This window comes from Tachyglossus aculeatus, chromosome 1 (genome assembly GCF_015852505.1).
Source record: "Tachyglossus aculeatus isolate mTacAcu1 chromosome 1, mTacAcu1.pri, whole genome shotgun sequence".
Classification (NCBI taxonomy): Eukaryota; Metazoa; Chordata; class Mammalia; order Monotremata; family Tachyglossidae; genus Tachyglossus; species Tachyglossus aculeatus.
The window spans coordinates 27,461,582-27,476,739 of record NC_052066.1 but is presented as its reverse complement, the minus strand read 5'-3'; the positions used below and the strand labels follow the sequence as shown (position 1 = coordinate 27,476,739).

General features: G+C 43.2%; 1 protein-coding gene across 3 annotated transcripts in view; it reads left to right on the top strand.

The window, feature by feature from the left end:
• CEP63 (centrosomal protein 63) overlaps nucleotides 1-14,946 on the top strand; it is a 98,932-nt gene extending 83,986 nt beyond the window's left edge. For all 3 annotated transcript variants that reach the window (XM_038744458.1, XM_038744457.1, XM_038744456.1), the window contains 3 exons: nucleotides 3,861-4,063; nucleotides 10,453-10,774; nucleotides 14,448-14,946. In XM_038744458.1, coding sequence (XP_038600386.1) covers nucleotides 3,861-4,063; nucleotides 10,453-10,774; nucleotides 14,448-14,606 — 684 coding nt within the window. In that variant the 3' untranslated portion in view covers nucleotides 14,607-14,946. The remainder of the gene's footprint in view (nucleotides 1-3,860; nucleotides 4,064-10,452; nucleotides 10,775-14,447) is intronic.
• The last annotated feature ends 212 nt before the right edge of the window (nucleotides 14,947-15,158 follow it).

Sequence of the window (15,158 nt, the reverse complement as noted above, 5' to 3'; positions counted from 1 at the left end):
ATCAATCGTATTGAGCGCTTACTGTGTGCAGAGCACTGTACTAAGCGCTTGGGAAGTACAAATTGGCAACACATAGAGACAGTCCCTACCCAACAGTGGGCTCACAGTCTAAAAGGGGGAGACAGAGAACAAAACCAAGCATACTAACAAAATAAAATAAATAGAATAGATATGTACAAGTAAAATAAATAAATAAATAAATAGAGTAATAAATTTGTACAAACATATAATATATAATATAATATAATATTATATGTATATATAAATTATATTATATGTAATTAATGTACTCTCCCAAGTGCTTAATTCAGTCAGAAGGACCTGGGTTCTAATGCCGGCTCTACCACTTGTCTGCTGTGTGACCCTGGTCAAGTCACTTAACTGCTCTGGGCCTCAGTTACCTCATCTCTAAAATGGGGGTGAAGAGTGTGAGCCCCCCGTGGGACAGGGACTGTGTCTAACCTGATTAACTTGTATCTACCCCAGCGCTTTGACCAATGCTTTTCTCATAGTAAACACCTATCAAGTACCAGTATTCGTATTATTAGTAGTAGTAGTATTGTGCTACAATCGTATCAATCAATCAATCAATCAATCAATCGTATTGAGCGCTTACTGTGTGCAGAGCTCTGTACTAAGCGCTTGGGAAGTACAAGTTGGCAACATATAGAGACAGTCCCTACCCAACAGTGGGCTCACAGTCTAAAAGGGGGAGACAGAGAACAAAACCAAGCATACTAACAAAATAAAATAAATAGAATAGATATGTACAAGTAAAATAAATAAATAAATAAATAGAGTAATAAATTTGTACAAACATATAATATATAATATAATATAATATTATATATATTAATTATATTATATATAATTAATGTACTCTCCCAAGTACTTAATTCAGTCAGAAGGACCTGGGTTCTAATCCTGGCTCTACCACTTGTCTGCTGTGTGACCCTGGTCAAGTCACTTAACTGCTCCGGGCCTCAGTTACCTCATCTCTAAAAATGGGGGTGAAGAGTGTGAGCCCCCCGTGGGACAGGGACTGTGTCCAACCCGATCAACTTGTATCTACCCCAGTGCTTTGACCAATGCTTTTCTCATAGGAAACACCTATCAAGTACCAGTATTAGTATTATTAGTAGTAGTGGTATTGTGCTGTTCACACTGTAAGCGCTCAACTAATGCATTTGATTGATTAATCAAACAAAGAAGCAGCGTGGCTCAGTGGAAAAGAGCCCGGGCTTTGGAGTCAGAGGTCATGGGTTCAAATCCCGGCGCCGCCAACTGTCAGCTGGGTGACTTCGGGCAAGTCACTTCACTTCTCTGGGCCTCAGTTACCTCATCTGGAAAACGGGGATTAATACTGTGAGCCCCCCGCGGGACAACCTGATCACCTTGTAACCTCCCCAGCGCTTAGAACAGTGCTTTGCACATAGTAAGCGCTTAATAAATGCCATCATTATTATTATTATCATTATTAATCGATCTTTCCACCAACCTCACCCCTTTATAGCCTCTTCCTCTATCCACAGCAAGGCCAGACACATCTAGAGACCGAAGGAAACTCCTCTGGCCTTGCAGCAATAGCAGGGAAGGAGGCGAGGAAATGCAGTTCTCTTCCTGTTGCAGGTTTTCCTCTCCTGGAGCCACCAGAATATAGTAACTGCTGTTGGGCAGGGAAGACCAGGGTGGCCTAGTAGATGGAGTGCGGCCCTGAGAGTCAGAAGGACCTGAGTTCTAATGACGACTCCGCCACTTGTCTGCTGCGGACCTTGGGCAAGCCACTTCACTTCTCTGTGCCTCGGTTACCTCGTCTGTAAAAATGGGGATTAAGATTGTGAGCCCCATGTAGGACACGGACTGTGCCCAACCTGGCTTAGTGGAAAGAGCGCAGGCTTGGGAGCCAGAGGTCATGGGTTCTAATCCTTGCTCCACCACTTGTCAGCTATGTGACCTTGGGGAAGTCACTTCACTTCTCTTTGCCTCAGTTACCTCATCTGGAAAATGGGCATTTTCTTCTAGGAAATGGGCAGTCTCTTCTAGACTGTGAGCCCGCTGTTGGGTAAGGACCGTCTCTATATGTTGCCAACTTGTACTTCCCAAGCGCTTAGTACAGTGCTCTGCACACGGTAAGCGCTCAATAAAAACGATTGAATGAATGAATGAATAAATGAATGAATTAAGACTGTGAGCCCCATGTGGGACAACCTGATGACCTTGTATCCGCCCCAGCGCTTAGAGTAGTGCTTGGCTTAACAAGTGCCGTTGTTATTATTATTATTAAGTGCTTAACAAATACCATCATTATTATCATTATTATTACTTCATCTGTACCCCAGCGCTTAGAACAGTGCCTGGCACGTAGAAAATGCTGAACAAATGCCATTAAAAGAAAAAAAAGAAAGAAAAAGAGGCCTAGGAACCAGGCGCCAGCTCCTCTTGTACATATCTATTCTATTTATTTTATTTTGTTAGTATGTTTGGTTTTGTTCTCTGTCTCCCCCTTTTAGACTGTGAGCCCGCTGTTGGGTAGGGACCGTCTCTATATGTTGCCAACTTGTACTTCCCAAGCGCTTAGTCCAGTGCTCTGCACACAGTGAGCGCTCAATAAATATGATTGATTGATTGATTAAAACACATTTCGGCGACCTGTCCCTTTTGAGCTGGCAGTTGATTTAGTTTCCTAAGAGCTGTAATGAAATTTTCCATCCTTTTTTTTCAATAGGTCCCCAGAAGGCAAGGTCCACCTAGTCGAGTTAGCTCCCATGCATGATATTCAGATACTAGTTATGCGACCCCCTGAGAATGCCCTCCCTCTGCCCATCCGCCAAGCTAGCTCTCTTCCTCCCTTTAAGGCCCTACTGAGAGCTCACCTCCTCCAGGAGGCCTTCCCAGACTGATCCCCTGCCTTCCTCTCCCCCTCATCCCCCTCTCCATCCCCCCATCTTACCTCTTTCCCTTCCCCACAGCACCTGTATATATGTATATATGTTTGTACTTATTTATTTATTTATTTTACCTGTACATATCTATTCCATTTATTTTATTTTGTTAGTATGTTTGGTTTTGTTCTCTGTCACCCCCTTCTAGACTGTGAGCCCACTGTTGGGTAGGGACTGTCTCTCTATGTTGCCAACTTGTACTTCCCAAGCGCTTAGTCCAGTGCTCTGCACACAGTGAGCGCTCAATAAATACGATTGATTGATTGATTGATTGATTGATTGATTAAAACACATTTCGGCGACCTGTTCCTTTTGAGCTGGCAGTTGATTTAGTTTCCTAAGAGTTGTAATGAAATTTCCCATCCTTTTTTTTTTAATAGGTCCCCAGAAGGCAAGGTCCACCTAGTCGAGTCCCATGCATGATATTCAGATACTAGTTACGCAACCCCCCGAGAATGCCCTCCCTCTGCCCACCCGCCAAGCTAGCTCTCTTCCTCCCTTCAAGGCCCTGCTGAGAGCTCACCTCCTCCAGGAGGCCTTCCCAGACTGAGCCCCTTTCTTCCTCTCCCCCTCGGCCCCCTCTCCATCCCCCCCATCTTACCTCCTTCCCTTCCCCACAGCACCTGTATATATGTATATATGTTTGTACTTATTTATTATTTATTTATTTATTTTACTTGTACATATCTATTCTATTTATTTTATTTTGTTAGTATGTTTGGTTTTGTTCTCTGTCTCCCCCTTTTCAACTGTGAGCCCACTGTTGGGTAGGGACTGTGTCTATATGTTGCCAACTTGGACTTCCCAAGTGCTTAGTACAGTGCTCTGCACACAGTAAGCGCTCAATAAATATGATTGATTGATTGATTGATAAAAAGTACAGCGCAGGAATGATAGCGGCGTATGTTCTTTCATTAGGCGCCAAACTTCCCTCCAACAGACGTCCGAGGTGGTTCTCTCAGGACGTCAGGGACTACACCTCGGGACTGCCTGGAAGGCTCGGGGGGGACCGGGGCTCGGCCGGAGGAGGGGGCCTCCCAGACCTGCCGCCGGGAAAGAAGGGATCGTCCGGTGGACCCCATACCCAGCGGAGGTGGGCGCCTCAGGAATGCAGAGAGCAGGTAAAACGCGTTTTCCTTCCCCCAAAAGATGTCCATTTCAAACGACGGTCTGTGCAATGTGCGAAGCGAACGTTCCTTTTCGTAAAACTCCAATCCCATGTTCCGAAATCGAACTTGCATCAGAATCACTCTGGACGTTCATTTATTTCTTATTTAAAACGGTGTTTGTTAGGCGCTTACTATGTGCCAGTAAGCACCGGGGTAGAGATGAGGTGATCGGGCTGGATGCCGTCCGCGTCCCACATGGGGCTCACGGACTTAATCGCCATTTTAGGAGAAGCAGCGTGGATTCTTTATGTATTTATCTGTTACTCATTTGTAACAGATAAATTAGATAATTTAATTAGGTAAACAGATAATTAGAGAGGGAGTGTGGCTCAGGGGAAAGAGCCCGGGCTTTGGAGTCAGAGGTCATGGGTTCGAATCCCGGCTCCGCACTTGCCAGCTGTGTGACTTTGGGCAAGTCACTTAACTTCTCTGTGCCTGTTACCTCATCTGTGAAATGGGGATTAAGTCTGTGAGCCCCACGTGGGACAACTTGATTACCTTGTATCTACTCCAGCGCTTAGAACAGTGCTTTGCACATAGTAAGCGCTTAATAAATGTCATTATTATTATTATTATTGTTAAGAGCGCAGGCTTTGGAGTCAGAGGTTGTGGATTCGAATCCCGGCTCCGCCAATTGTCAGCTGTGTGACTTTGGGCAAGGCACTTCACTTCTCTGGGCCTCAGTTCCCTCATCTGTAAAATGGGGATTAAGACTGTGAGCCCCCCCCCCCCGTGGGACAACCTGATTATCTTATCTCTCTCCCAACACTTAGAACAGTGCTTTTTATTTAAGCGCATAGTACAGTGCTCTGCACACAGTAAGCGCTCAATAAATACGATTGATTGATTGATTGATTGATTTTACAGATGAAGCAGCTGAGGCCCAGAGAAATTAAGTGACACACAGCAGACAAGTTCACACAGCGGACAAGTTGTGGAGCCGGGATTAAAACACAGATCCAGTACGTTGCCGACTTGTACTTCCCAAGCGCTTAGTACAGTGCTCTGCACACAGTAAGCGTTCATTAAATACGACTGAATGAATGAATGCTCAATCCACCAGGCCATGCTGCTCTTCACCAAAGAGTACCTAACCCGCAAACAATTTACTGTGAGCTCAGCTTTCCTGTTAGATGAAAAACAAAAGATGATGTCGCCTTCTAGTGAACTCCTGGCAAGGATTAAACGAATGCAGTTCATTTCCTTGCAGGACTGGGTGGTTTACATTTGGAGATTTAGTAGCAGAGTCTGGAATATACAAGCAAACAAGTTTCTGATGCAGAGTTGTGTGTGTTTTTTTTAAAATGGCATTTATTAAGAGCTTTCTGTTCATTCATTTGTATTTATTGAGCACTTACTGTGTGCAGAGCACTGTACTAAGCGCTTGGGAAGTACAAGTTTGCAACATATAGAGATGGTCCCTACCCAACAGCGGGCTCACAGTCTAGAAGGGGAAGACAGACAACAAAACAAAACATATTAACCAAATAAAATAAATAGAATAAATATGTACAATTAAAATAAATAAATGGAGTAATAAGTATGTACAACCATACATACAGGTGCTGTGCGAAGGGGAAGGAGGTAAGGCAGGGGGGATGGAGAGGGGGAAGAGGGGGATGAATGAATGAGGGAGGAATGGAGGGGATTCATTCATTCATTCATTCAATCGTATTTATTGAGCGCTTACTGTGTGCAGAGCACTGTACTAAGCGCTTGAGAAGTCCAAGTTGGCAACAGAGACGGTCCCTACCCAACATTCATTCATTCATTCATTCAATTGTATTTATTGAGCACTTACTGTGTGCAGAGCACTACAGAGGGCTCACAGTCTAGAAGGGGGAGACAGACAACAAAACAAAACATATTAACCGAATAAAATAAATAGAATAAATATGTACAAGTAAAATAAATAAATGAATAGATTAATAAGTATGTACAAACATATATACAGGTGCTGTGGGGAAGGGAAGGAGGCAAGGCAGGGGGATGAATAAATGAGGGAGGGACGGAGGGGATTCATTCATTCATTCTAAATGCTGGACACTGTACTAAGCGCTGGAGTGGATCCAAGCAAATCAGGATGGACACAGTCCTTGTCCCATGTGGGGCTCACTGTCTTACTCCCCAGTTTGTAGATGAGGGAACTGAGGAATAGAGAAGTTAAGTGACTGGCCCAAGATACCGCAGTAGACGTGTCATGGAGCTGGGATTCGAACTCAGGTCCTCTGACTCCCAGGCACATGAACTTTCCACTAGGCCACGCTGCTTCTCTAGGTTTCTAGGCAGAGTGGGGAGATTCAGCTTTTCCTCCCCACGTAAATCTTTCCTTCTCTAGTCCCATGAACAGCAGGTGCTCCCTAGGTCCTTACTTTGACCTTTTAGGCATGTGGCCCATGGGCATGGAATGTGTCTGTTCAGTGCTATATATCCTATTTGCTATATATTCTATTCTATTGCTCTATTCTATTTATTTTATTTTGTTCATATGTTTTGTTTTGTGGTCTGTCTCCCCCTTCTAGACTGTGAGCCCACTGTTGGGTAGGGACCGTCTCTATATGTTGCCAACTTGGACTTCCCAAGCACTTAGTCCAGTGCCCTGCACACAGTAAGCGCTCAATAAATACTATTGAATGGATGATTGAATGAATCTCCTCCGGCAGGAGGCCCAGCTTGAGTATCCGAAGGCCAGAACAATGCAGTCTGAAGGCTCTCAGCATGGACTGGGAATCAATCAATCAATCAATCAATCAGTCGTATTGAGCGCTTACCGTGTGCAGAGCACTGTACTAAGCGCTTGGGAAGTACAAGTTGGCAACATAGAGAGACAGTCCCTACCCAACAGTGGGCTCACAGTCTGAAAGGGGGAGACAGAGAACAAAACCAAACATACTAACAAAATAAAATAAATGGAATAGATATGTACAGGTAAAATAAATAAATAAATATGTACAAACATATATACATATATACAGGTGCTGTGGGGAAGGGAAGGAGGTAAGGCGGGGGGGATGGAGAGGGGGATGAGGGGGAGAGGAAGGAAGGGGCTCAGTCTGGGAAGGCCTCCTGGAGGAGGTGAGCTCTCAGTAGGACCTTGAAGGGAGGAAGACGGGGGAATCCCCCTTGAAGGGGGAATCAGGTGACCTGTGTTCTAATCCTGGCTCTGCCCCTTGCCCGATCTGTGTGACCGTGGGGAAGTCGCTTAATTGATCAGGGCTTTAGGTTCCTCATCGTAAAATGGGGATTACGTAGTTGTTCTCCCTCCCACTTAGGCTGTGAGCTCCTTGTGGGACAAGAGGAGCAGCATGGCCTAGGTGGCAAGAGCCCAGGTTTGAGACGAGGGTTTCTAATCCCGGCTCCACCAGCACTCAATAAGTATAATTGAATGAATGAATGAATGAATGAAGCAATGTGGCTCAGTGGAAAGAGCCCGGGCTTGGGAGTCAGAGGTCATGGGTTCAAATCCCAGCTCCGCCACTTGTCAGCTGTGTGACTTTGAGCAAGCTGCTTAACTTCTCTGTGCCTCAGTTACCCAATCTGTAAAACGGGGATTAGGACTGTGAGCTCCATGTGGGACAACCTGATCACCTTGTATCCTCCCCAGTGCTTAGAACAGTGCTTTGCACATAGCAAGCACTTAACAAATGCCATTATTATTATTATTATTATATGGGTTCAAATCCTGGCTCTGCCTCTTGTCTGCTGTGTGACCTTGGGCAAATCACTTCACTTCTCTGGGCCTCAGTTACCTCATCTGCAAAATGGGGATTGAGACTGTGAACCCCATGTGGGACAGGGACTGTGTCCAACCCAATTCGCTTCTCTCTACCCCTCCGCTTAGTACATTGGCTGGCATATAGTAAGCACTTAAGTACCACAATAATCTTTATTATTATGAATGAATAAGACATCTTAAGAAGTCTGCCTCGTGGAAAGGGAAAGTAGCTACCAATTCTCTTACACTGTACTCTCCCAAGCATATAGCTCAGTGCTCTTGCACATAGTAAGTGCTCAATAAGTACCATTGATTCATTCATTTAATTCAATTTTATTTACTGAGCGCTTACTGTGTGCAGAGCACTGTACTAAGTGCTTGGGAAGTACAAGTTGGCAACATATAGAGACAGTCCTTACCCAACAGCGGGCTCACACTCTAGAAGGGGGAGACAGAGAACAAAACACAACATATTAACAAAATAAAATAAATAGAATAATAAATAGGTACAAGTAAAATAGAGTAATAAATCTGTACAAACATATATATAGGTGCTGTGGGGAGGGGAAGGACGTAGGGCAGGGGGGATGGGAAAGGAGGGAGGAAGGAGGGGGCTCTTTCTGGGAAGGCCTCCAGGAGGAGGTGAGCTCTCAGTATCCCCACTTCACAGATTCATGCATTCAATTCATTCATTCAGTCGTATTTATTGAGTGCTTACTCATCATCATCATCATCAATCGTATTTATTGAGCGCTTACTGTGTGCAGGGCACTGTACTAAGCGCTTGGGAAGTACAAGTTGGCAACATATAGAGACAGTCCCTACCCAACAGCGGGCTCACAGTCTAGAAGGCGGAGACAGACAACAAAAGAAAACATATAAACCAAATAAAATAAATAGAATAAATATGTACAAGTAAAATATTGATGCAACACAGACAGTTCACCTATAATATGGGGGTTGCAATCCCAAAGAACCCCATGTTAATGAAGATTCACATTGCCACAACACTGTTGTGTCCGCGAGTATTTGTGACTCCATATTACATTTTATTCAGCCAGGTGTGTGTTGTCAGGGAACGGTCCCCTCCTGCTATCATTGAGAAGCAGCATAGTCTAGTGGTCCTGGGAGTCAGAAGGACCTGGGTTCTAATCCTGGCTCCTCCACTTGTCTGCTGTTTGACCTTGGGCAAATCACTTCACTTTTCTGTGTCTCAGTGACTTCATCTTTTATTATTATTAATTATTATGGTATTTATGGTATTTATTAAGTGCTTACTATGTGCCAAGCACTGTTCTCAGTGCTGGGGTAGGTACAAGGTAATCAGGTTGTCCCATGTGGGGCTCACGGTCCTAATCCCCATTTTACAGATGAGATAACTGAGGCACAGAGAAGTGAAGTGACTTGCCCAAAGAGCTCACCTCCTCCAGGAGGCCTTCCCAGACTGAGCCCCTTCCTTCCTCTTCCCCTCGTCCCCTCTCCATCCCCCCATCTTACCTCCTTCCCTTCCCCACAGCACCTGTATATATGTATATATGTCTGTACATATTTATTACTCTATTTATTTATTTTACTTGTACATATCTATTCTATTAATTTTATTTTGTTAGTATGTTTGGTTTTGTTCCCTGTCTCCCCCTTTTAGACTGTGAGCCTACTGTTGGGTAGGGACTGTCTCTATATGTTGCCAACTTGTACTTCCCAAGCACTTAGTACAGTGCTCTGCACACAGTAAGCGCTCAATAAATCCGATTGATGATGATGATGATGATAAGTGGCGGAGTCGGTATTAGAACCCATGACATCTGACTCAGAAGTCCGTGCTCTTTATAATGGGGATTAAGAGTGTGAGCCCCGTGTGGGACAGGGACTCTGTCCAACCTGATTACCCTGTATCTACCCCAGTATTTGACACATAGTAAGTGCTTAACAAATACCATCATCATTATCATCATCATCTTTGCAGTCTACCCTACCAATCAATCAATCAATCAATCAATCAATCAATCATATTTATTGAGCGCTTTCTGTGTGCAGAGCACTGTACTAAGCACTTGGGAAGTACAAGTTGGCAACATATAGAGACAGTCCCTACCCAACAGTGGGCTCACAGTCTAAAAGGGGAGACAGAGAACAAAACCAAACATACTAATAAAATAAAATAAATAGAATAGCTATGTACAAGTAAAATAAATAAATAAATAAATAAATGAATAGAGTAATAAATATCTACAAACATATATACATATATACAGGTGCTGTGGGGAAGGGAAGGAGGTAAGATGGGGGGGATGGAGAGGGGGACGAGGGGGAGAGGAAGGAAGGGGCTCAGTCTGGGAAGGCCTCCTGGAGGAGGTGAGCTCTCAGTAGGGCCTTGAAGGGAGGAAGAGAGCTAGCTTGGCGGAGGGGCAGAGGGAGGGCATTCCAGGCATTCCATACCCTAAATAGTAATGAAACGTTAGGGCAAAATTGTCCAGATATAGAGTCACCAAGTAATTCCACACAATAGTCATTTCCTTTTTTGTTGTTGTTTCTGCTTTTTTTTTTTTTTAAAGTAGAGCCATTGCAAATTTTCTGCTCTTCCATCCGAGCAACACTGACATGAATCTGGATTCTCCTTTCTTAGGCTGACCAGGAGATCCCACGAATATAAGGAAACTACCAAAAAGCCCCAAGCCACCGACTGTGACAAGATTATTCAGCTCTACCAGGGGGAAATAGAAGCTGTGGAAAGCCGGTCTTCGTCCGTTGGGATAGAGCCTGGGCCCAGGGCGGTGATTGGACCAAGCCCCCAGTTAAGCAGCAGCAGCTCCACGGTCTCCCTGTCGTCCGATTTTCTTCTAGGAACCGAGTCTCTGCCCACAGCACCAGATGACAACCAAGCAGATTTTTCCGATAACGGGTCTGAGGAATCTGGTTCAAATCAGCAAGGAGAATTTCTATCGCTGGTAAGGAAACTTTCTTCCAACTTCCTTTGATGTTGCCCGGGCCCGAAAGGAGATAAATAGTGTTTTGTTTTGTATCACAATTAGACTGTGAGCTCACTGTTGGGTAGGGACTGTCTCTATATGTTGCCAATTTGTACTTCCCAAGCGCTTAGTACAGTGCTCTGCACATAGTAAGCGCTCAATAAATACGATTGATGATGATGATGATTTGTTAAGCACTTACTTTGCGCCAGACATTTTCCTAAGCGCTGGGGTAGATACAAGCAGATCAAGTTGGACACAGTCAATGTCCCAAGTTGGGCTCACAGTCTTCATTCCCATTTTACGGATGAAGGAATTGAGGCATAGAAAAGTGGCCCCCCATCTTACCTCCTTCCCTTCCCCACAGCACCTGTATATATGTATATATGTTTGTACATATTTATTACTCTATTTTTTATTTATTTTACTTGTACATATCTATTCTATTTATTTTATTTTGTTAGTATGTTTGGTTTTGTTCTCTGTCTCCCCCTTTTAGACTGTGAGCCCACTGTTGGGTAGGGACTGTCTCTATATGTTGCCAATTTGTACTTCCCAAGTGCTTAGTACAGTGCTCTGCACATAGTAAGTGCTCAATAAATACAATTGATGATGATGATGATTTGTTAAGCACTTACTTTGCGCCAGACATTTTCCTAAGCTCTGGGGTAGATACAAGCCGATCAAGTTGGACACAGTCCATGTCCCACGTTGGGCTCCCAGTCTTCATTCCCATTTTACGGATGAAGGATTGAGGCATAGAGAAGTGGCCCCCCATCTTACCTCCTTCCCTTCCCCACAGCACCTGTATATATGTATATATGTTTGTACATATTTATTACTCTATTTTTTTATTTATCTTACTTGTACATATCTATTCTATTTATTTTATTTTGTTAGTATGTTTGGTTTTGTTCTCTGTCTCCCCCTTTTAGACTGTGAGCCCACTGTTGGGTAGGGACTGTCTCTATATGTTGCCAGTTTGTACTTCCCAAGCGCTTAGTACAGTGCTCTGCACATAGTAAGCGCTCAGTAAATACGATTGATGATGATGATGATTTGTTAAGCACTTACTTTGCGCCAGACATTTTCCTAAGCGCTGGGGTAGATACAAGCCGATCAAGTGGGACACAGTCCATGTCCCACGTTGGACTCACAGTCTTCATTCCCATTTTACGGATGAAGGAATTGAGGCATAGAGAAGTGGCCCCCCCATCTTACCTCCTTCCCTTCCCCACAGCACCTGTATATATGTATATATGTTTGTACATATTTATTACTCTATTTTTTTATTTATCTTACTTGTACATATCTATTTTATTTATTTTATTTTGTTAGTATGTTTGGTTTTGTTCTCTGTCTCCCCCTTTTAGACTGTGAGCCCACTGTTGGGTAGGGACTGTCTCTATATGTTGCCAACTTGTACTTCCCAAGCGCTTAGTACAGTGCTCTGCACACAGTAAACACTCAATAAATACGATTGATGATGATGATGAAATAAATAGAGTAATAAATCTGTACAAACATATAAGACTGTGAGCCCCAAGTGGGACAAGCTGATCACCTTGTATCCTCCCCAGCGCTTAGAACAGTGCTTTGCACATAGTAAGCGCTTAACAAATGCCATTATTATTATTATTATGATGAGTGAATTGCTCAAGGTCACACAACAGACAAGCGGTGGAGCCGAGATTAGAACCCAGGTCCTCTGACATCCAGGCCCGCGCTGTATCCGCTAGGCCATGCTGCTTCTCTGAGATAATCAGGTTGAACGCAGTCCGTGTCCCACACGGGGCTCACAGTCTTAATCCCCATTTTTACAGATGAGAGAACTGAGTCATAGAGAAGTTACGGGACTTGCCCAAGGTCACACAGCAGACAAGTGGCAGAGCCAAGATTAGAACCCAGGGCCTTCCAACTCTCAGGCCCGCGCTCGAGGCCTCGCTGCTTCTCTGAGTGAAAGCAACTGCAGTTTTCCCTTTCTCTCGTGGCTTCCATGAAGCAAACCTCTTATCGTCTACTCAATCAATCAATCAATCAATCGTATTTATTGAGCGCTTACTGTGTGCAGAGCACTGTACTAAGCGCTTGGGAAGTACAAGCTGTCAACATACAGAGATGGTCCCTACCCAACAGTGGGCTCACAGTCTAGAAGGGGGAGACAGAAAACAAAACAAAACATATTGGAGCGTTTATTTCTGTTTTATATTTTATATAATGATGATGGTATTCGTCAAGAGCTTACTGTGTGCCAAGCACCGTTCTAAGCCCTGGGGTAAATACAAGGTAGTCAGGTTATCCCGCGTGGGGCTCCCAGTCTTAATCCCCATTTTACAGATGAGGTAACTGAGGCCCAGAGAAGTGAAATGACTTGCCCAGAGTCACCCGGCTGACAAGTGGCGGAGCCGAGAAGCAGCGTGGCTTGGCGGATAGACCACCAGCCTGGGAGTCGGAAGGAATCGAGTTCTAATTCTGCCTCCGCCACTTGTCTGCTGTGTGACCTTGAGCAAGTTCCTTCACTTCTCTGTCCCTCAATTACTTCATCTGTAAAATGAGTATTAAGACTTTGAGCCCCATGTTGGACAGGGGCTGTGTTCAACCTGATTAGCTTATATCTATGCCAGCACTTAGTATGGTGCCTGGAACATAGTAAGTACTTAACAAATATTATTATTATTATTATCATTATTATTATTATTATTATTATTATCCTCAAGGATCTCACAATCTAATGGGGAAGAACTGCTCTATGTGAGCGTTTTAAATGCCACGTTCTGTATTTTATAAATGACATGATTCATTCATTCATTCACTCATTCAATCGTATTTATTGAGCGCTTACTGTGTGCAGAGCACCATACTAAGCGCTTGGGAAGTACAAGTTGGATTCTGTCATTGCTTCCAAGTCACTGGTGCTCTTTATTAAAGAGCAAAAAAGGTGCTTCTTGAGGGCATAAAGAAGCAAAAGTGGAAAGAAAATACCATATTGTTTTGAAAGCATGAGAAGCAGGCGCTACATACCTACAATTCTCCATGGAAGCAAAGAACTCTAAACTCTAACCTAGTTCATCTCTCGATATCATTTGCAAACTAGGGATTTTTATGATTGTAGAATGCCTGCAGTTGGGGCGGAAGCTAGGCATTTGTTAGAAAAAAAATCCACCATAGATTTTCATTCAAAACCATAATATACGATTGAATGAATGAATGAATGAATATATATGTATAAGGACCTGTATACATACCTGTGTATTTGTTTGTACGACCTGTATATATACCTGTATATATATTTGTACATATTTATTACTCCTCTATTTTTTTACTTTACTTGTACATATTTATTCTATCTATTTTATTTTGTTAATATTTTGTTGTCTGTCTCCCCCTTCTAGACTGTGAGCCCACTGTTGGGTAGGGACCGTCTCTATCTGTTGCCGACTTGTATTTCCCAAGCGCTTAATCCAGTGCTCTGCACACAGTAAGCGCTCAATAAATACGATTGAATGAATGAATGAATAATAAAGGACCCACTCTATCAATCAAGTGTATTTGAGTGCTTATGGTGAGTGCAGGACACTGTACTAAGCACCGCAGACATAAGGCCCAATACTTCATTTTTAACCTATGTGATTTCGGGCTTTTTCTTTTTTAGTGTCCTCTGCCAACATCCCCCATTGATTCAATAGCAACCAGGTTTCTGGAAGAGGAAGAGTGGAGATCTCATCAGATCTTGGAACGCTTAAATGCTCATATCGAAGAATTGAAAAGGGAGAGCGAAAGAACAGTGAAACAATATTCTCAACCAAGATAATATCGTCGAACCAGAAACCCAAAAGTAAAATCAAACAACAAAGTCAACATTATCTCCAGAATAAGTGAGCTTTCTAAAAAAAAAAAAAAGGAGTGTTTGCAAGGGATAGAAAAAAAGCTAAGGTAGCGGTAACCTGAAAACTGAAAAATATGCCTCTTTCTGACACTATCGAACGAATGCAAACATTGTTTTCTATCAGAAGTAGTTTTTTCAACACCTTTAGCTCACAAAGAGAGATTGCTTTTCTGTTGTCTCCTACATATTTATGATCACAGAGTTTGTGATTATGAATTGAAATGCAAGTTTTGGTGTAAATTTCATGCAAAATAAACTTTTATAATATGACAAATAAAGCAAACGCAAGAAAATGTTTTGTATGAAAAGGAAAGAAATATTTGAAGTTGTTGGATATCGAGGAACTCTGCACTTAAAAGAATGAAACAATGTCTAAATGTTGGGGGGAAATATTTAGAAACCGTTTTCTCTTTTCTGTGCTCTTGAAATACGATCTCTGTGGTGTTTTGCAGCATTTTTATTTACAAGGTTTGAGGT